We start from the raw sequence: 23,029 nt of genomic DNA on the forward strand, positions 1-23,029 counted from the left end.
AGGACTGCACTTATGACACTATCCCATCAATTTATCAAAAAATAACCATATAATCGCAGATACTGTACATGGTGGTTGACAAGTTTGGTAACAGGTAGGCCTACATCAGGGCTGTCCAAATCATTCCGTGGAGGGCCTAGTGTCTGCAGGTTTTTGGTTTTTCCTTTCAGTCGAGTCCTAGACAACCAGGTGTGGGGAATTCCTTACTAATTAGTGACCTTAATCAAGTACAAGGGAGTGAAAACCCACAAAGGTCTTCCATGGAATGAGTTTGACACCTGTGACCTACATAATGGTCATGTTTGCAAGTTTACTTATCACTCCTTTATCTTGAGAGATACTGGAACACCTAGGGTGAATGCCAGAGGATGTTTTTGCCAATAAAGTTGACACTCCCAAAGAATCCTGTTGACTTAGATTGCAATAGCTTCAGAGGGTACGATTATATGGTTGGTTTTCACAATTTTGTGTTTCAAGATGGTCTATTTCATTTCGCTGCGTAGGCTATGTATATCCACAACTTTATTCACCCATCTGATCTGTGTGTTCAGACATGAATGTCTACATAGGCCTGCAAGTTTAGGGAAGAGCAAAGAAGTGCATTAGGCCGATAATAGTTTTTTTTGTATTTTTGTGCTGAAGAACTGATGTATTAATTTGTTGGGAAACTTTCTAGTATAGGGTTTTCCAACCCTGTTCCTGGAGAGCTACCATCCTGTAGGTTTTCGCTTCAACCCTGATTCTAATATTTAGCTGATAAGCTGAATCAAGTACAGTAAGTTACAACTGGAGAGTGAACCTACATGAGGATAGCTCTCCAGGAAGCGGTTTGGCAAACCCTGGTTTAGTCATCCTTTACACCAGATGCAGGTGTGTCAAACCTCAGCACTACACAGCTCAAAATAATCAAAGCTTGATGAGTAGATGGTGTTTATATAGCACCATGAAAGAACAGAGCACACGTGGGAAGAATAGAGAAATCTGGATGTGAAGAAGGGATCTTATAAGCACAGGTTTAATGTTAGAGCTGTTTGAGAAGTTGGAACAGCTACATCTGGTATTGAGTGGTTGTTAGTCATTGTAAAACAAATACTTCAGATTGGCCTCCCAGATTAATAGACTGGAAAGGTGAACTGGAACAGGGTGTGCTGGTCTGCTTTAAGAAAAAATAAATGCTATTTTTTCACTTAAGTCGGCCTGTTCATTAGCAATCGTTTTGCACACCTTTTATACAATTCTGTTTGCACACCATGTTGTGCTCATTTTCAAGGTTGAGCAAAACTTTTCTCAGGGGAAATATCCAAACGTTTAAATACCAACATTATTGTTTATCTTGTGGAAGTATATCTACAAGGGGGCTGGCTACTTTCTGAGCCTTTTGTTTCCATATGTGCAGGACATTCGAAACGAAGGCCCGACAAATGTGTAAGCTCTGATTGGAGGAGCAAGACAAAATAACACCCCCACTGTAGCCAATGAACGTACACACCAAACAGGGATGCTCGAATCAGATTGGGCCGTGTTGTCGTGCTTTAAAGCATGAGCTGCTGGGTGAACTAGTATAGTCGCAATCTACAAAAGATCATTTTTGAAATTGGATCATGAGCTGCTGGGTAAACTAGTATAGTCGCAATCTACGAAAGATCATTTTTGAAATTGGATCACGCACTGGTCCATCGCCACTACCTAATTAACTCAAAGGTGAGTGAACAACGTTAACTACTTCAAAATAACTAGATTTAATATAGATATCATTCCTAGTTTTCCTGCCCTGATCCAGAGCCTCCATCACTCATGTGCGGCGCTTGAACAATACTAGCGCCCTCTCATTCCTGCTTTTTAAAATGTATTACTATGTTATTTTTAAAACTAGTATTCGTTGAATGTGTGGTGTCGAGTAGCGTAGAGAGACTAGAGCATGTAAAGCTAGTGAGTGACATGAACAAGCATGATGAAATACCAAAAACGTCACGGAGTGTTGCACCGACAAGTATGCCGCATTCAAAGCAACTGGGATCTCGTTCAAGATAACCGGGAACTCGAAAAAAAACTAGACCCGAATGGGAATATCGTTTTGAACGATCATAATAGCAGAAAAAAAAGTAATGAACTTGTTAACTAAAGAGTGTTTATTTATTTGGCAACACAGGCTTGTCTATGTAGTCTACTCTATCCACTAATGCAGAATATATGACTGACACTTGACTAGATTGACTCCATATAATAAATAACTAGAACCATACATATGTATAGTAATGTAATTGCGAAACATTTTACGTTTGCGAGTTTAATATTGGATGGGGGAGGGGAAATGACGTGGCTTAATTCCCACTGCCGTAGACTGATGTAAGACCAGTGTGTCCTGGTTTAGCCTCTTTGCAGTAGAGGCTGTAACACTGAGCTGGATGTTACATCCAGTAGAGATAGCATCCAGCTCATTTATATCCGGCTCAGTTTTACATCCAGGGCATTTCCATTGAGAAGGACCCATAAGCACCAACATGAATTTCTTAAGGGCATATCAAATTGGGTGTCAAATGAATGCTAAATTTATATTTTGGGATAATTAAGAAATGGATACATTAAAAAACACATTTAAAAAAATGTACATCTTAAAAACGTGTCATAAGTAAAGGCTTTGATTTCTGGATGAACTGGTTTTAGAAACCTCTTAAGATTCTGGAAGATGTTATCAGAAATGCATCAAAACACAATGCTGATCCAAAGACCCCTGCCATATAATATTCACTTATTTTCTTTTTCGTTTTGGATAAATTGTTTACCTTCTGTAAGTTTAAGAAATATTGCCTTGTAATTCCTTTACTATGAACTTTATTTTCTCATTTCTCTCATGAGGTGGCAGGATAATGAAAGTTCAGAGAAGTAACAAATAATGGTAGAGCAACCAAGTAGTTATAGTGATTTTACTGATATACATTTGGTTTATGAATGAAGTGAATGAAACTCGTAATTCCTTTACCAAATTGGACATGGAATTACTGCAACTGAAATGGCAACAATGGGAAATCCATGGTAGTCACAAACCACAGTTCGGTCACATGCTGCTGTCCTCCCTTCCACTGGCATACTGTTATGTTCAGCTCAATACTGTTTTCTTTGTCTTTCTGTCTGGTGGTCAAAACAAGAGTTTTAAAACAGTCTATGTCTAGACAACCTCTCGCTCACTCTCCAGTTAACATCAGCTCTTACTGACATCTACCCATGAGCCCCCTCTTTCCATCTACTGTAACCAGCATCCTCACCGACCGACACCAGACATCCATGGATGTTGAAAAGTGTTTGAAATTTGGTCAGTCCACCCTGGCGTTGATGTTAACATCCACAGATGGACCGGAATGGACCAAATGGACCAAATCTGAACCTATGTTTCACAAGTTTTGGATTGCACAGTACAGCACAGTAGAGCACAGTACTGAGTAGAGTACTGTACGATGAGTAGAACACAGTACAATACAGTAAAGAAAAGTACTGTACTGCATTCTACTCTGCAGTCTAAATATTCATGCCATTCTAAATGTATTTTGGCTTATAATGCTCACTTGAATATAATGCTGAATATATGTTCCTACCATTGTAACCAATCAACTGCATTATAGTCCAAATAATTAAAATTCCGACACTAATCTGGCTGATGACACTAGCTAGCTAAGTTATCTAGCTCCGGGGTTTTCAAACTGGAGTCCGGAGCTGGGGTACTGAAGGGGGTTTGTATCTGTTTTTTGTAGTACCCTAGAAATGCATCATTTTATATATCTTTTTTATTTTTTATTAATGTGAAAATGAATATTTAATGAGTATTGCTAGCTGCAACGGAATACAATTTTGGATACCGTTTCATGTCTCTTCATCCAGTATGATGAAAGTTAGAGGTAGAGGTAGTTAGTGCAATGACTGGAAGTCGACAGGAACGTTCATCTGACCCTGGAAATGAAGCCATATATCTACTTCCCTAATCTTGAATTTCAATGATTTTTCTATATATTTTGGGATGGGGGGGGGGGGACTGTTAGAAAACATGTAGAAAAATATATTGGACTTATATATTTTTTAAATAGCATCTTTGAGAACTAGAGTTGAATTCCATAAGACGGGCATTCAGTGCACATGGATTTTGTTCATGTTTGAGCAGAGGATCAACGCAATAACCATGGCAAAATGCATAGACTTGCATTTTTATCTCAATGGAATAACAGGTTTTGAAATTTTAGCAAATGTATTAAAAATAACATGTCACATTTACTTTGTTGAAACACACTTGTCAGAGATTACAGCCTTGATTCTTGGGTATGACACTACAAGCTTGGCACACCAGTATTTGGGGAGTTTCTCTCATTCCTCCCAGCAGATCCTCTCAAGCTCTGTCAGGTTGGATGGGGAACGTTGCTGCACAGCTATTTTCAGGTCATCCAGAGATGTTAGATCGGGTTCAAGTCCGGGCTCTGGCTGGGCCACTCAAGGACATTCAGAGACAGCCAAGACTCCTGCGTTGTCTTGGCTGTGTGCTTAGGGTTGTTGTCCTGTTGGAAGGTGAACCTTCCCCCCCCCAGTGTGGGAACCTGCTCCAGAGCGCTCAGGACTTCATCAATGACCTCTCTGTACTTTGATCTGTTCGTCTTTCCCTCGATCCTGACTAGTCTCCCAGTCCCTGCTGCTAAGAAACATCTCCACCGTATGATGCTGCCACCACCATGCTTCACCATAGGGATGGTGCCAGGTTTCCTCCAGATGTGACGCTTGGCATTCAGGCCAAAGAGTTCAATCTTGTTTCCATCAGACCAGAGAATCTTGGTTCTCATGGCCTGAGAGTCTTTAGGTGCCTTTTGGCAAACTCCAAGTGGTCTGTCATGTGCCTTTTACTGAGGAGTGGCTTCTGTCTGGCCACTCTTCCATAAAGACCTGCTTGGTGGAGTGCTGCAGAGATGGTTATCCTCCTGAAAGGTTTTCCCATCTCCACAGAGGAACTCTGTCACAGTGACCATCGGATTCTTGGTCACCTCCCTGACCAAGCCCTTCTCCCCCGATTGCTCAATTTGGCAGGATGGCCAGCTGTAGGAAGAGTCTTGGTGCTTCCAAATGTCTTCCATTTAAGAATGATAGAGGCCACTGTGTTCTTGGGGACCTTCAATTCTGCATAAATGTTTTGGTACTCTTCCGTTGATCTGTGTCTCGACACAATCCTGTGTCGGAGCTCTACGGACAATTACTTCGACCTCATGGCTTGGTTTTTGCTCTGACATTCACTGTCAACTGTGGGAACTTTATATAGATGTGTGTGTGCCTTTCCAAATCATGTCCAATCAATTGAATTTACCACAGGTGGACTCCAAGTTGTAGAAACATCTCAAGGATGATCAATGGAAACAGGATGCACCTGATCTCAATTTATAGTCTCATAGCAAAGTGTCTGAATTCTTAAGTATATAAGGTATTTCAGTTTTTTTTTGTTGCTTTGTCATAATGGGGTATTGTGTGTAGATGAGGGGGTAAAAGATTGAACGTTTTTTTAGAATATGGCTGTAACGCAACAAAATGTAGAAAATGGGAAGGGGTCTGAATACTTTGTATGCACACTCTTGGAATTGTCTCAACCAGGTAATTTGACCATGAAGGCCTGATTCACGCATTCTCCTCTGAACAATTCATGTTGAGATGTGTCTGTTACTTGAACCATGAAGCATTTATTTGGGCTGTAATTTCTGAGGCTGGTAACTCTAATGAACTTATCCTCTGCATCAGAGGTAACTCGGGGCCTTCCTTTCCTGTGGCGGTCCTCATGAGAGACCGTTTCATCATAGCACTTTATGGTTTTTGCGACTGTACTTGAAGAAACGTTCAATGTTCTTAATTTTCCATATTGACTGACCTTCATGTCTTAAAGTAATGATGGGCTGTCGATTCTCTTTGCTTATTTGAGCTGTTCTTTCCATATGGACGTAGCCCTATTTGGTAAAATACAATTTTCTGTATACCACCCCTACCTTGTCACAACTTAACTGATAGGCTCAAAGAAAGAAATTCCACAAATGAACTTTTAAGAAGGCATTCCTGTTAATTGAAATGCGTTCCAGGTGACTACCTCATGAAGCTGGTTGAGAGAATGCCAAGAGTGTGCAAAGCTGTCAAGGCAAAGGGTGGCTATTTTGAAGAATCTCAAATATAAAATATATTTTGATACTACATGATTTCATAGTTTTGATGTCTTCACTATTATTCTACAATTTAGAAAATATTAAAAATACGAAAAACCCTTGAATGAGTAGGTTTAAAAAATAAAACTTGTTTGTGTATCTATATATAACACCGTGCCTTCAAAGTATTCATACCTCTTAACCTATTCCACATTTTGTTGTTGCAGCCTGAACTGAAAATGGATGAAATATATTTTTACACACAGTACCCCTTAATGACAGTGTCTCTCCGTCCACCTCAGTGTTATAGCTGCCTCCCTCTTGGAAAGGTGTTTTCCCTTTTTTCTACACTAAATGTCTCTTCTATGGACTAAATGTAACTTTTGGTAAAAGCCTGATTCTCTTTTGCTGACAGACTAACATAATCCTTGGACAAGTGTGTAAGATGTCGGTCTACATAGGCTTACTTGAACATTCATAAAGCCCTAATCAGTTTACCTATAGGCTCTTCTAAAGTGGTACAGGTCAGAGAAATGTAGCATAGCCGGCCACTTAGATTAGGCCTAATAATGCTGTGCATAATTGCTGAATATGTGCAGTGGTTAATGTTTATATACCAGTGGGTTACATGGATTAGCCCAGTTCAGGTGTTAAACAATTACGCACAGGTCCAAAGCTATTCCCGTTGCGTTCCTATCATCCTTGGGTTACCTCTTTCTACAGTAAGCGTTTTACCCTCTCCCTAGTTTGATTTGACTTTGTTTATTTGAAGATCAGAAAAAAACATTGGTTCAGTGTTCTTACTTTGCTTTGGGAGCCAAGATGCTGGTGGGCAAATGTCATGCATCAATATGGCACTGTGTTACTAACCCAACACATCGTTAACATTTTGAATCTCTCAAAAGGATTTTAGTCACAATAGAAGTGTGGGATGGGTATCTTGGCACCTTCCTGTGAAGAACGGGTTGAAGGAGTGCCTTTTGGGTATGAAAGGCTGGGCGTTGGAGGTGGTAGTCTCTTTCAAAGTTTTGGTTGGAAGGTGTGTTTAAATCAAATCAAATTTTATTTGTCACATACACATGGTTAGCAGATGTTCATGCGAGTGTAACGAAATGCTTGTGTTTCTAGTTCCGACAGTGCAATAATATCTAACAAGTAATCTAACCTAACAATTTCACAACAATTACCTTATACACACAAGTGTAAAGAGATAAAGAATATGTACATAAAATAAATATATGAATGAGTGATGGTTCAAAACGGCATAGGCAAGATGCAGTAGATGGTATAGAGTACAGTATATACATATGAGATGAGTAATGTAGGGTAGGTAAACATTATATAAAGTGGCTAGTGATACATTTATTACATCAATTTTTCCATTATTAAAGTGGCTGGAGTTGAGTCAGTATGTTGGCAGCAGCCCCTCAATGTTAGTGATGACTGTTTAACAGTCTGGTGGTCTTGAGATAGAAGCTGTTTTTCAGTCTCTCGGTCCCAACTTTGATGCACCTGTACTGACCTCACCTTCTGGATGATAGCGGGGTGAACATGCAGTGTCCCTCCCTCTCGTTGGGGGCGTGTCTGACATCACGTTTTACCACAATGTTTACCTTTTGCAGAGCAGTGTGGAACGTGGACAAGGTAAAAATAACAATCTCTTGAGTAGGCTCAACATTCCTCCACAAATGTAAAAGTCTAATAAGTGAGCACCCTTTTGCACACATGGGTGATCTGTTAGTTTTGTATTTGATACACTGGTGAATTATCAACGTCTCAAGCCTGCCCCTTCCATCAGCACACAATGGTTGGCTGTTCAGGCAAATCCGGCAAATGTTTAAGTCTCAAGCATTCCCTCTAAACTCCATAACATTTTCAAATGACCTGACACACGTTGGAATGGTCAGTATCTGTTTCTGCAGACTGTGTTCACCCACTCAGTATCTGTTACAGCACACAGATGCCCCCCCCCCACACACACACAGCTGTTGCTGGTGTCGTGTTGCAGGGTCAAACACCCACATCTCAGCTTTATAGATGTCGTCAAAAGAGTGCACCTATTAATAGTAGCTGTAGTAGAAGATTGTGTGGTGTTGCTGTGTTGTTTTCTCCAATGTCGGTGGCTGTAACTGAAGTAACCAAAGTTTAGTTTTTATCTTAGTGTTCACTGCTGCCGCCTTCTAAAGTACTCTGTCTTGGAAGAGGTTAACACTGCTGCCTCATTCTAAAGTACTCAGTCTTTAACACTGTTGCATCTTATGCTGTCATTGTTTGTGTGGGCTGGTCTACATATTCATCATGTAGGCTAACCAGCCAATCGTGTGTGCCGGCCACGTGTTTGTGTTCCTTTCCCTAAACACTCTTAACTGCTGGTTGTAGAGTTAATGTGTGTGTGTTAGCTAGGGTTGGGGGGTAACTGCTTACATGTAGGCTTATCAGTTACTTTTACATTCATCATGGATGTTTGTGAAAAGATATATATATATATATATATATATATATATATATATAATGACACCTTTCTGTTTTCTCAATGGCATTCAATTCAGCATTGAAAATAGGCGTAAGTCTAAGGTTTTTTTTCCACTAGACCCAGTCTGGCTACAAGTCCGAGGCCTCTCTGATGACACCAAATGCTTTTGATGGATATTTTTTGTCTTCTTGTAAAGCTTCCTTAAGGGGAAAGTAAAACAAAAGTAACAAATGAATCGTAATTATGTTACGGAGTTTGGGTAATCCAAAAGTTACGTTACTGATGACAATTTTGGACGTGTAAATAGTAGGCTCACACCAGAGTTGACTCGGCTATGTTATGGCTCGGCTATGTTATGGCTCGGCTATGTTATGGCTCGGCTATGTTAGGGCTCGGATATGTTAGGGCTAGGCTATGTTATACAACCGCCATATTTTGGTGGCCTTGGTGAGGAGCTCGCAAGGAATATGTGGCATAGAGTAGTGGGAATGCTCAGCCAGGTAGAGGAGAAGCAGCTGTGTTCTGTTTGCTAACAACTCAACTGTTCAGCAGCTTTGGTAGGCTACTTCTTTTTAAACCAAACCCCTTTAGTGCCACTGTTGTCCTCACAGACGCAACACACTGCATAGACTGATGTGACGTTTCTCTTGCGCTGAGTGATTTACACTAGTGTCTACACTGTGTAACCTATATAGGATACCCGTGTGAGAATCTGGGTTGGAGTGTATAGGCCTGTGGGGGGAGCATTATGTTCTCCCTGGCAGTATTCACCTGAACGTGTCCTGTTTTGACCGTAATGTAATGATGTATAAATCAACTGAATGTAACCTCCATATGTATGTGAATGTGTTCTGTTATTAGTTGAGAAGGATCCCCTAGCCTACGCTGGTACATTTTACTAAAGGAATTTGTGTCTGTCAGCTACTGTTTGTTTGTCGGACTCACTCATTCTCTATCTCACCCTCTCTCTCAGGTGAGCCATGCCTTCGGTTCCCTCCAGCATAGACTCTGTGCGCCCTGTGTCCTCCGTCTGCCCCCACGCAGCTATGCTTCACAACAACGCTACCAAGGCCAACGGAGACGCCACCATTTTGAATGGGGGGTCCAAGGTCAATGGAGAAGCAATGGAGAACTTGGGGTTGTTCACCATGAATGAATTGGCCCAAGTGAATGGGGAGGAGGGGGAGAACGACCTGGGGAACACAGTCGCAGGCACTGAGGAGAGGCAGTGGATCCGTCCTGATCTGCCCAGTAGATGCACCTGGAAATTGGGCATGTCCTCTGCCGAGTCCCCTCACTGCCACTCTACAAAGTGAGTCACACACACACTTATCACGAACAGGATTTGCATGTTTCCCAGCCTTTTTAGTGTAGAGAGAGCTGATGGATGTTTGTGGTCAGTGATCATTCATTTCTCCACCCCATGAACATAGATCCACAGCATTTCCACATACTCTGCTTATCCTCCCTGCTCTTCAAACACCTCTAGTTTACATAGTCCACTAATTTCCCTTGCTAATTCCCCTCACTATTTCCCGTTGCTAAGATATAGTCAGTCACCTGCTTGCTTCACTAGCAGGGAGAGAAAAATAACCAATATATTTGTTTTTGAGCAACAACCTAAAAGCAGGATTTTGGTTTGCCATTTAGCCAGGCTCCATTTTCCTGCATATTGACACACCTGATAGAGCCAGAACCACAAAGAGGACCAAAGCCTGTGGGGCTGGTCTTTCTGACTTGGATCCTTTGTAGGAACCCCATGTGAGCGGGAAGGGTTGGGCAAGGAATTTGGTGTTTCACCATGACTTGGCAATTTCCGATTGTTTTGAGGAACACTGAAAGGAACACTTTGGACATTTTGGCCTAGGGGATAAGGGTGTGTGCATGTGGTACGCTGAGTGTCTGGCATTTATCTGGAACAGTCTTGCTGTTTTGACAGTAATCTCTCCATTCGATCAATTTAAGTTGTTATATAAGTTCAATATGGTATCAATAACTCTGTGCGGCTTGGCAAAGGCTTTGTTTATGTCTCACTACCAGAACGAATCCAGAGGCTACCATGTTACGAAATAAACTCTCGATGTCCCAAAGACAGTATCGTACTGAGGGTACAAAAGTAGCCAAGTTACACAAGTTTCCATCTCACATATGAAACAACTTTCAATACTTTGGCGCGAACTTACCCATAAAAGGGAGTTTGCTTTCTTTTTTTCTCTTTTTCTCTAATTTGTGAATGATCATGGTTTATATAGATTGCTCTCCGTAACTGAGTCTCCATCCCATCCTTACCTCTCAGGACCGAAGCCCCCAGAATTCTACCCAACATCCTCAGGAGGATTGGAGACACACCTTTGGTCCGCATGAACAAGATACCCAAAGCCTTCGGCCTCAAGTGTGAACTCTGTGAGTATTTACACACATACAGTCAAAGGGCATGACACCCGCTGAGCCTAAAGACAACCAGAGAAAGGCCGTCTGTATTTGAATATCCTTGTTTGTGTTAACAGAATATGTCATTTATCCTATTAAACACAAAAACAAAGTTTCAAGTGAGAGTTAGGCAGGACTGATGCTGAAAAAGAAAGGAAATTCTTGTCTACTTCACCCGTATTTTGTGTAGTTCCAGAAGTTGGCTACACTGCTACAAAGACTCTACGCTATCTAGATTTTAAATTAGTTGAACTACCACCAAGCTACTGCAAAATGTAGTTTAATTTCTAGTTGAACTACATTTAGTTCACTACTCCCAAAACTGCTGATTTAGCTGTCTTCCCTACAGCTATTTCTTTTTTTTAAGCAATAATCCATAAATCGAGTGGTAGAGGACATGACAGTGGGAGGAGGGCGATGGTGGAAGGAAACATTAAGAGGGGAAGGAGGAGAAAGAAGCACATACAGTGGGGCAAAAAGTATTTAGTCAGCCACCAATTGTGCAAGTTCTCCCACTTAAAAAGATGAGAGAGGCCTGTAATTTATCATAGGTACACTTCAACTATGACAGACAAAATGAGATTTTTTTTTCCTCAGAAAATCACATTGTAGGATTTTTAATGAATTTATTTGCAAATTATGGTGGAAAATAAGTATTTGGTCACCTACAAACAAACAAGATTTCTGGCTCTCACAGACCTGTAACTTCTTCTTTAAGAGGCTCCTCTGTCCTCCACTCGTTACCTGTATTAATTGCACCTGTTTGAACTTGTTATCAGTATAAAAGACACCTGTCCACAACCTCAAACATTCACACTCCAAACTCCACTATGGCCAAGACCAAAGAGCTGTCAAAGGACACCAGAAACAAAATTGTAGACCTGCACCAGGCTGGGAAGACTGAATCTGCAAAAGGTAAGCAGCTTGGTTTGAAGAAATCAACTGTGGGAGCAATTATTAGGAAATGGAAGACATACAAGACCACTGATAATCTCCCTCGATCTGGGGCTCCACGCAAGATCTCACCCCGTGGGGTCAAAATGATCACAAGAACGGTGAGCAAAAATCCCAGAACCACACGGGGGGGCCTAGTGAGTGACCTGCAGAGAGCTGGGACCAAAGTAACAAAGCCTACCATCAGCAAGGGCATTGAAGATGAAATTTGGCTGGGTCTTTCAGCATGACAATGATCCCAAACACACCGCCCGGGCAACGAAGGAGTGGCTTCGTAAGAAGCATTTCAAGGTCCTGGAGTGGCCTAGCCAGTTTCCAGATCTCAACCCCATAGAAAATCTTTGGAGGGAGTTGAAAGTCCGTGTTGCCCAGCAACAGCCCCAAAACATCACTGCTCGAGAGGAGATCTGCATGGAGGAATGGGCCAAAATACCAGCAACAGTGTGTGAAAACCGTGTGAAGACTTACAGAAAACGTTTGACCTCTGTCATTGCCAACAAAGGGTATATAACAAAGTATTGGGAAACTTTTGTTATTGACCAAATACTTATTTTCCACCATAATTTGCAAATAAATTCATTAAAAATCATACAATGTGATTTTTCTGGATTTCTTTTCCTCATTTTGTCTGTCACAGTTGAAGTGTACCTATGATGAAAATGACAGGCCTCTCTCATCTTTTTAAGTGGGAGAACTTGCACAATTGGTGGCTGACTAAATACTTTTTTGTCCCACTGTATGTGGCGATGACATGGAGACTGGGTTAAATTGGAAGTGAGGGAGAATGAAATAGACCATAGAAGAGTGAGGGAGAAGTTCTTCAGACTCCTCCTGTAGTACAGTTATCCTCTGTATTAGACTCCTCCTGTAGTACAGTTAATCTCTGTATTAGACTCCTCCTGTAGTACAGTTAGTCTCTGTATTAGACTCCTCCTGTAGTACAGTTAGTCTCTGTTAGAATCCTCCTGTAGTACAGTTAGTCTCTGTATTAGAATCCTCCTGTAGTACAGTTAGTCAGTAGGACTGGTTTCCTACAGGCCCTGCTTGCTATGAATACTGCTATTATTGTAAAGTCAACATAGCCTCCTTTCCCCTCATTAGTCTGCTAGGCTCCACTGTATGATTGTAGGGGTCTTGTCTCAGGTATCACTCTGGGTGGAGCGGGTTTGGCCACCCGAAAGTCCCTCTGTTCTGAGGGAATAAGTAACCTTTCTGAGGGCTACAAGGTGGGGAAGAAGGGGGGCCGGAGAGGGACAAGGTCTTGTATCTGGTGTCACTAGGCTGAATTGTCAGTTACCAGTTTTGGGAAGTCCGGATGTGGATTCTGGGGGAAATGTTCTCGTCATCTATTTTTATTTATTTCACCTTTTATTTAACCAGGTAGGCCAGTTGAGAACAAGTTCTCATTTACAACTGCGACCTGGCCAAGATAAAGCAAAGCAGTGCGACAAAAACAACAACACAGAGTTGCACATAAACAAATGTAAAGTCAATAACACAAAAGAAAAATAGAAAAATCTATGTACAGTGTGTGCAAAAGTAGAAGAGTAGGAAGGTAGGCAATAAATAGGCCATAGAGGCGAAATAATTCCAATTTAGCTTTAATACTGGAGTGACAGATGTGCAGGTAGGGATACTGGGGTGCGAAAGAGCAAGAGGATAAATAACAAAATGAGGATGAGGTAGTCGGGTGTGCTATTTACAGATGGGCTGTGTACAGGTACAGTGATCGGTAAGCTGCTCTGACAGCTGATGCTTGAAGTTAGTGAGGGAGATATAAGACTCCAGCTTCAGATATTTTTGCAATTCGTTCCAGTCATTGGCAGCAAATAACAGGAAGGAAAGGCAGCCAAAGGAAGTGTTGGCTTTGGGGTAACCAGTGAAATATACCTGCTGGAGCAGGTGCTACGGGTGGGCATTGCTATGGTGACCAGTGAGCTGAGATAAGGCGGAGCTTTACCTAGCAAGGACTTATAGATGACCTGGTGCCAGTGAGTTTGGTGACAAATATGTAGTGAGGGCCAGCCAACGAGAGCATACAGGTCGCAGTGGTGGGTGGTATATGAGGCTTTGGTGATAAAACGGATGGCACTGTGATAGACAACATCCAGTTTGCTGAGTAGAGTGTTTGGGGCTATTTTGTAAATTACATCACCGAAGTCAAAGATCGGTAGGATGGTCAGTTTTACGAGGGTATATTTGGCGGCGTGAGTGAAGGAGGCTTTGTTGCGATATAAGAAGCCGATTCTAGATTTCATTTTGGATTGGAGATGCTTAATGTGAGTCTGGAAGGAGAGTTTACAGTCTAACCAGACACCTTGGTATTTGTAGTTGTCCACATATTCTAGGTCAGAAGCGTCCAGAGTAGTGATGCTAGTTAGGCGGGAGGGTGCGGGCAGCGATCGGTTGAGGAGCATGCACTCAGTTGGCCAATGACTGGTGAAGTACAGTAATACCAGACGGTTAATAGTAGGTCAGTTTTGGACCACCATCCACATGTGTTATTTGAGTTCACTGCATGTGAACCATGTCACGGTCCTCAGTCTAAATATCTAATATCTCGCCAGTGAGATATTTTTTACGGGCTTAATTGTTTAAAGTCGATCTCTGCTTGATTCCCATGGCTTAGTGAGACAAAAAGTTGTGTTTTCATGGCACTTGCATGGATTTTCATGTGATTCGGATTTACTCTTTGGCTGACTAGTTCACAGTGGATTTGGGGCCGTTTGGCACAGATTCAATCGGCTATTGTACGTGTGAGTGAGAAACGCTGGACCTTTGGATGACCTCCACACCTGAATTTTTCCAAATCGGCTCCTGCCAGCTCTGTCTCTTCCCATGATCCTCCTTGTCTGTGCAACTTCTACTGTACTTCCTGGCATTGCTAAGGGGCTTTACAGTTAACTTGTACACAGGGTGATTCTGTTTGTCTTCTCTGTGGTATATCTAAAGTACACAATAACAGCATAATATAAGCAGCTGCAGTACATATTGATGATTCAACATTTCCTTACATCCTCTCTCGTTCTCGCTGTGTGTAGTGGCCAAGTGTGAGTTCTTCAATGCAGGGGGCAGTGTGAAGGACCGTATCAGTCTGAGGATGGTGGAGGATGCAGAGAGAGCTGGCATCCTCAAACCTGGAGACACCATCATCGAGCCCACCTCCGGCAACACCGGTACGTGTCTCTAGGATTCCCTGAGCGCTATAAACAGGCTTATTCTTGGACAAAACACACGTCACTCACAGTGGAAAGATTACACACCCAAGTCAAAGGAGTTATGTTTTTTTGTTGTTAGTATGTCTGTGTGTGTGTGAGAGAGAGAGAGAGAGTTTAACATTTAGTTTTGCCTGGTCAAGTAGTCACTGAGACCTCCCAGCTTACCTTTGACATTAGGATCTTGTCACTGTAGCCCTGTGTTCTGCAGTATGGTGTTCTGCTGACATGACTTGTTATTCACAGCTGTATTGACCTCTCTCTCTCTCTCGCTCTGTCTCTCTCTCTCGCTCTGTCTCGCTCTGTCTCGCTCTGTGTGTGTTCTGCAGTATGGTGTTCTGCTGACATGACCTGTTATTCACAGCTGTATTGACGTCTGTCTGTGTTCTGCAGTATGGTGTTCTGCTGACATGACCTGTTATTCACAGCTGTATTGACTCCTCTCTCTCTCTGTGTGTGCAGGTATTGGTCTGGCCCTGGCCGCTGCAGTTAAAGGCTATCGCTGCATCATCGTCATGCCTGAGAAGATGAGCATGGAGAAGGTGAGACTGGTGTTTGTGTATCATCCATGCGTTGGAATGTAACTAAATGTAATCTAATCTTGTGTTCCCAGGTGGATGTGCTGAGAGCCTTGGGGGCGGAGATCGTGCGTACCCCCACCGCTGCCCGTTTTGATTCGCCAGAGTCCCACGTGGGCGTAGCCTGGCGTCTGAAGAACGAGATTCCTAACTCTCACATCCTTGACCAGTACCGTAACGCTAGCAACCCCCTGGCCCACTACGACACTACTGCCGAGGAGATCCTGGAGCAGTGCGATGGTACGTGTGTGGTGTGTGAATGCGATGGAGAAATTGAGTGAAGAATATCTATTTCCTCCTACTCTTCTAATAGACCGCTCTGCGCCACTCTGCCCTTGCAGGTAAGGTGGACATGTTGGTGGCAGGAGCTGGCACAGGTGGCACCATCACTGGTATCGCCCGCAAGCTGAAGGAGAGATGCCCCAACATCAAGGTAGGCACCGAGTCACTTAACACAACGTCCCAGATCTATAAGAAGGCAATCTATCTGACTAGAATGTTATCGCTCTGTACTTTGTCAATTGAATTCCATTCAGTCTTGTAGAGCCAATTCCAAACTCATTTAGCTGAAAGTATACAACAAGAGTTCAACCCAAGGCCCACAGTTATAAGGCCTGTTGGGCCGAGTCATAAAGTAGGATCATAAAGTAATATTGCATCTCCCGTTGATGAATAAAGCCATATAATGTGTCTCAATGATAAAGATGAATACAGATCTTAAGTTGCTGTTGTGTGATGTATTTATTACCATGGTACTTTGGCTTATTGATGTAATGTTTTAGTTAACAGTGTTCTGTGTTGTGTAGATCGTGGGCGTGGACCCTGAGGGTTCTATCCTGGCTGAGCCAGAGGAGCTGAACATGACAGACAAGACCCAATACGAGGTGGAGGGCATCGGATATGACTTCATCCCCACCGTGCTGGACAGATCTGTGAGTGTGTGGCAGTGATCTCCTGAGTTGAGCGGTGTTTTCTACTCTGCATACAGTAACAGTCACAACACACAAGTGGAAGGAAAATGACTCCTAAGATAATATTGTATACGATTGCTATAGTAGAATTCATATAAATGTTTCTCTCGGATTCAGGTAATTGACAAGTGGTACAAGTCCAATGATGAGGAGTCATTTGCCATGTCACGCATGCTGATCAGGGAGGAGGGGCTTCTTTGCGGTAGGTTGACATCACACACAATGATTGGTGCTCCCAAAGAGCAAGGGTCTCTCTCTTGTTCTCTCGCTCTGTCTAACTGTCTCTCTTTCTAGGAGGTAGTTCAGGCACGGCCATGGCTGCAGCAGTGAAGATGAGTACAGAGCTGAAAGAGGGCCAACGCTGTGTCGTCATCCTGCCTGACTCCATCCGCAACTACATGTAAGGGAGGGAAGAGGGGGATGAGTGGAGGAGGGAGATTGAACAGGAAAGGGGGATGGGGGGGTTAAATGTGTGGAGAAGGAGCATTAACATGCCAAGTGTTTTTAACAGGGTATGTAGTACCAGTGTTGTGAGCCTTGAGTGTGACTGTTGTAACCCCTCCCCCCCACCAGGTCTAAGTTCCTCAGTGACAACTGGATGTGTGATAAGGGCTTCCTAACCCCAAATGACCTGATGGTGTCCAAATCCTGGTGGTGGAACCTGACTCTGCAGAGTCTGAACCTGTGTGCCCCTATCACCGTGCTGCCCTCCGTCAACATCAAGAAGACCATCAAGATCCTCAAGGAGAAGGCTTTTGACCAGGCACCCGTCGTTGACGAGTCCGGGTACGCTTTTACCTGGTTACCATGGTCACCTGTTTGTCATTCAGGCCGAGTGTCAATGTACCCTATAGTGTGACTGCTAACAAAACATTAGTCCCCTTGACAAGAGGTCAATACAGGCATTGTATTAATCAGCGTGTATATGTTCATGATAGTTTCATTCACACGCAGTTCTGCTTGTATTCAGGTGTCATAATGCTAATTACCATATTCTCTCTCGTCTGTGTAGCATGATCCTAGGGATGGTTACCCTGGGCAACATGTTGTCTTCTGTGCTGGCTGGGAAGGTCAAGGCGTCTGACCCTGTCTCCAAGGTGCTCTACAAACAATTCAAACAGGTCAGTTCCTTTACCTACATGCTCAACAATATGCCACACTCTCACAAGAACACTTCAACTCAACTGTGAGCTCTCAAACTGAAGGCTATCATTGAGGAGAGCAGGGGTTACTTAACTACTATTTGAGAAGGTCCGGTCACACACATTTCCTAGGTGGCAAAGGTCCGGCTGGATACTGCAATTCTACACATTTTTCTATGTCTTATGGCATGCTCATATGATACCTGACTGACACAACAAAATCATGGGTGCCCCCCTTGGGGTCAAGGCCCCTGGGAATGTAATCTGGCCATGATAACTACAAGATTGCTGGTTATCCTAACTTACCTACCTAGGTAACATGGGATTTTTATCAACTGGACATTTTATGGTTTTACGTAGCTCTAAGGTCTGTCAGTGAATGACAGAGGAACCCCCCCTGTTCTGGATCTGGACTGTGGTCCACCTGTTGTAGTTTTGTAATTCTCATTTGTCCCACTCTCCCCCCTCAGGTGCGACTGACCGATAACCTGGGTAAGCTGTCCCGTATCCTGGAGACCGATCACTTTGCCTTGGTGGTGCATGAGCAGATCCAATGTAAGTTTACACCTCCTTCCTCTCTTCCATCAACCTTAATCTTCCTGTCTTTCTCACTTCCTCTTACTCTCTCACACTTCCTTATCTCACCATTTCCCCGCTATCTTGTATTGCTCCTTCTGTCTCTTTTCCACCACTGATAGTTACCTTTGTCAGACAGTAGAGAAGAACATTCCTAGCAACACCTGCTGTCTTCGGTTGACCCTGAACTGGCCCTCCTACAGGGTCAGGGGTCATTCCTGGTTCCTGTCCAGGTAACCGTGTCACCTGTCCGCTGCCATAGCAAACCCCCACCCGGCCAGAGGCAATGTGGTGGTTGTTTTCCCTCTGACTAGCTTGCTGTTTAACTTTAGGGGCTGTTCATCAGTTTGGTCAGATAAGCCTGCAAAAATAAAATCACAAGTCGTTACATAGCATATTTGGCTTTCTCACAGCCTAGGGAACACAAGGCGTAATGATACTGTCTAATCATCGGTTTTGTGGTCTAGTAGATTAACAAGGTGTGTGTTGGGTGACAAAGCCCACCGGTAGGGTTTTGGTGCCTGGCAGTGCCTGGCCACCAGTAGAATAGGGCCATACCCAGACTGTTGTGTAAGCATAGACAAGGGGATTTAGCTTAATATGCCATAATGCTTTTTGTCAGCCCACCACCACAACTTCACCAGAGGACAAATTCATTTTTTACATTATTTTCATCAACTATCATTTACTGAGACATCCCAAGGACAAGTGTTTTTTCTTGACAGTGTGCCCTGAGCAGGAAAAACTCTGTCCCTCAGCTATGACTAGGCACCCCCTATGCTCCCTATCATATTTTACTATGTTCATCCTATATTCAGTGTCCCTTATCTAACAGCAGGGGTCTCTTCGGAACCTGACTTTCATTGCGACCTAACCCTGTCTCTCGAACACAGGAAGCTAGTTGCATAACTTCTTGTAAACTGATATGGTTTGATTCAGTATAATTGCCGGCTATTGTTTAATGCATTGCTTCATTCTTGGATAAAGACCTTGGGAGGTTTCAACTTCCTTTATGGCAAACATTCCCATATGAAAAAGGGAGAATATGTTTAATTGGATAAGTATTTTGACATCATTTATGTAGTATCTTGCATGCAGGACACATTTCAGTGGTTCTACAACTCTTCTCCTATTTGTCACAAACGTTCTCTTGCACCTAAAGTCTTATCTCAATAGTACTATTACCCCTCTCTCTGTCTCGCTGTGTCTCTCTCTCTTTCTCTCCCTTCCTCTGTCTCTCTCTCTGTCTCTCTCTCTGTCTCTCTTTCTCTCCCTTCCTCTGTCTCTCTGTCTCTCTGTCTCTCTGTCTCTCTGTCTCTCTGTCTCTCTGTCTCTCTGTCTCTCTGTCTCTCTGTCTCTCTGTCTCTCTGTCTCTGTCTCTCTCTCTCTCTCTGTCTCTCTCTGTCTCTCTCTGTCTGTAGTCATGGCGGACGGCTCCTCCTGTCTGAGACAGATGGTGTTTGGGGTGGTGACGTCCATTGACCTACTCAACTACATCACCACGCGTGAGAGGCGGGGAGGCGCACGGGAGCGCACGATGTCGGAGTGCTCCATGACATCTGAGTGCTCGCTGACCGACGAGCCATAACCACTTTCTGTCTCCTGTGCATTCGAGGAAGTGACCCACCCCCCAAATATTGACAATGAAGAAGAACATGTAGATTTTTAGGAGGTTGTGATTTAATCTTAAAATAATTATTATTTTCCAACCTTCTTGGCTACAGCTGTTTTGTTGTTTTTGTGATTAGAATCCTAATTTACTGTAGCCGTTGCTGCAATTTAAGTAATTTAGCTGGTTTCAGATACATAGTTTCCCACTAAACTTTAAGGTATATAAATGACATTTTACAAAGTGTGCAACTATACGTTTCCATTTGTCTTGCCTCTTCATTATTGAAAGTTACTTTTACTTTTCTCTTTAAAAAGAATAGTGTTCCTGATTGATTTTATTGCAGAGGATACTAAAACATTAGAATACGCTCGCTAGACTAACGACTCAGTAAATTTGAATCTTTCAGCTAAATGGTCATCTACCTACCATTTTGTATTGCATTGAGATTTCTATGTAACTGATATGTGAATGTGACTTCCATTTTAGTGGAGAACAGCAAAACATTTCTGAAATTTGCTGTTCCCCTTTTAGACTTAAAAGCGCATCATAGTTTTTCTTGGATACCAACAGAGTTACATTGCCATCTAGTGATAGCTAAAGACATAGTATGTGCCTAAAATTGTCATTTGGGTTCATCGATCTGAATTGAATACCTATTCAGTATGGAAAAAAATAGAGGTGTCACATTGACAACATTCAAAGAGCGAGGGTGTCAATGAAGGGTACCTTCTTTTGTTTGAAAGGTTTGGCCTTGAAGGGTAAACAAGCACACAGCGTAGGTCAAGCCAAGGATAGGTGAGTTTGGCACAAAACCAAACTGTAACCCAAACAGTATGACTTGTGTTGGGTCATTTTTTTTCTTCTTGTATTGAAACAAGACATTGAATAGTTGGCTGGTTGAAAGTATTTAAAGTAGCCGGTCAGGTCTTGTGCAGGTCTTTTATATCGGCCTGTCTGGGGCAGGTTGTCTAAGTTGGGTTGTTTTGACCTTTTTTTTTTGTGCTACTTTTCTGTTCTGTTTGACTTCCTGTTTTAATCATGACTGTGTTATGTTATATGCGACAATGGACCCAGAGCTGTTATGATCTATTCATTAACTTACATCCACTAGCAGGGATGGAGGTGTAAGTATGACTTTAGTGTCATATTTGCGTGAGGTGGAGCATGTTATGGTTATGAAAGTGATATTTGAACAATATTCCCTGTCATTATTTCCACTCTGGGTTCAGCTGTTCATTTCATATTTCTCTTGATTTGTCGATTTCAGGTTATTTTGTGACAACTATTATTACTGGCTTCCATTAAAGGCCCTTTCTCTTGAGCAAGTTGTATTAGTCATACTGTATGTACGTGATCAGTGGTGACCAGTCATTCAGGCAAAATGTTTTGAGTTAATAAAGCTGCATACAAGCATGGTCTCTATTTTGTGTTTTGTTTTCTTAAGGCAGCTCCAGAATGCAGGTGTTTCAGCCTAGCTCAGTGCCTTCTGTGTTGGAGGGGCAGCCAGTGGAAAATACAGAGCGTAGGGGTTGGTTATTGCGCCGTGATTGGCTCACTTTTCTTTTACTCATGGGGACACTGTTACCACAAAATCTACAGGGAGAGCTAGAAAGTTCAAGCCCCTTGGGTGCTGCCATAGATTTACATTAGAAGTGCCCATCCAAGAAGGCTCAAGGTCATTGGCCACAGATAAAATGACATCAAATCATGTTATATCTACCGTAGCCTTGATTGGACTGATAATTTCAAAATCTTAGCTAGCAAGCTAGACGAGCAGTCATCTTCATGAATCATGTCGTCAATCTACTGGAAAATCCTTTTCAATCCTTGTCGTATGAAAAATTATAGATAAACTTATCAGTGCTCATCGGCCATTGGACATAAACATTACCCAACAAGTTGTAAATTGCAAATTCAACAATGAGGGGTTTGGAAGGAATCAGTGACTAACTGCAAGCGTTGCAAAGCAATCACTATTTTGCTTGCCCTGCTATTCATTGGAAAGGGTGTATGGTCCAAGTCTGGGTTTAAGGCTCTCTTTTCCAAGTTTAAAAGGATAAACATTCACATGCAACACCACGGGCCAGAGAAGGTTGAATACATTGGCCATGCTGTCAATCAGTGAGTTCAAGACAACTGGGAACTCTGGGGCTCTGTAAGAGCTTTCATTGTCTGCTTATATACCCCCTTTATTTATCCTACGGTTCTGACTTGGTGTACAGGGAGAATACTGTAAGAACGGCCCATATTCTGAATTCTGTCACTGTATATTTTAAAAGTGCTGAACAAATAGTTTTATTGACTATGTCCGTCTTAGCTCATTCATATCTTCATCGAAATTAGTGATTGCCTCTTATGCGCTCATCATTCCCTTATGCCATTGTTTGTACATCTCAATTGTCAGTAGAAACCACATTTGTTTAAGCAAGTCAGCCATATCAGCTATGTTTTTTAATTAGGCAGTAAATGAGGCTGAATGAACTGTTTCGCTGACAGAAAAGGCTTTGCTAATAGCCAGGTGTAGTGGCACTAAATAGTGCTGAAACTAAAGCTCTGCTGTTGGGAGAGCTTTATGTAGGTCCTAACAGTTTTTGGGCACCGTTTGTGACCGTTATAGTGCAATTAATGTATTGGTTAGTGTTGTGTTGTGTAGTGGCTTGCCCCACCAAGATTTATGGTAAAATCGCCACTGTACGGGATACACATGGTATACACCGTCCGACAGAATGCTTACTTGCAGGTTCCTTCTCGACAACATAACAAGAAATAATAAAAGATAAGAATACAAACAAAAAGTAAATGGCTCAGTAGAATAGAAAACAGTTTAGCATAAGTATAATACAGGAAGGCACAATTTATTGTCCAATGTTTACATGTTTTGGGGAAGAGGGAATTGGGGGGGAAGTGTTTAAATTGCACAGTATTTAGC

The 23,029-nt window shown here is 42.5% G+C and overlaps 1 protein-coding gene across 1 annotated transcript; it reads left to right on the forward strand.

Annotated features, from left to right (window-relative positions):
* Positions 1-1,518: 1,518 nt before the first annotated feature.
* Positions 1,519-21,522, forward strand: LOC110520495 (cystathionine beta-synthase). The gene is made up of 14 exons (XM_021597866.2): positions 1,519-1,701; positions 9,596-9,934; positions 10,919-11,025; positions 15,048-15,182; positions 15,684-15,763; positions 15,835-16,039; positions 16,141-16,232; positions 16,606-16,731; positions 16,888-16,972; positions 17,065-17,170; positions 17,344-17,556; positions 17,783-17,891; positions 18,383-18,467; positions 19,910-21,522. The coding sequence occupies exons 2-14, from the start codon at positions 9,603-9,605 to the stop codon at positions 20,074-20,076; spliced, it is 1,842 nt and encodes a 613-aa protein (XP_021453541.2). The 5' UTR covers positions 1,519-1,701; positions 9,596-9,602; the 3' UTR covers positions 20,077-21,522.
* Positions 21,523-23,029: the final 1,507 nt, after the last annotated feature.

This window comes from Oncorhynchus mykiss, chromosome 3, assembly GCF_013265735.2.
Source record: "Oncorhynchus mykiss isolate Arlee chromosome 3, USDA_OmykA_1.1, whole genome shotgun sequence".
Taxonomy (NCBI): Eukaryota; Metazoa; Chordata; class Actinopteri; order Salmoniformes; family Salmonidae; genus Oncorhynchus; species Oncorhynchus mykiss.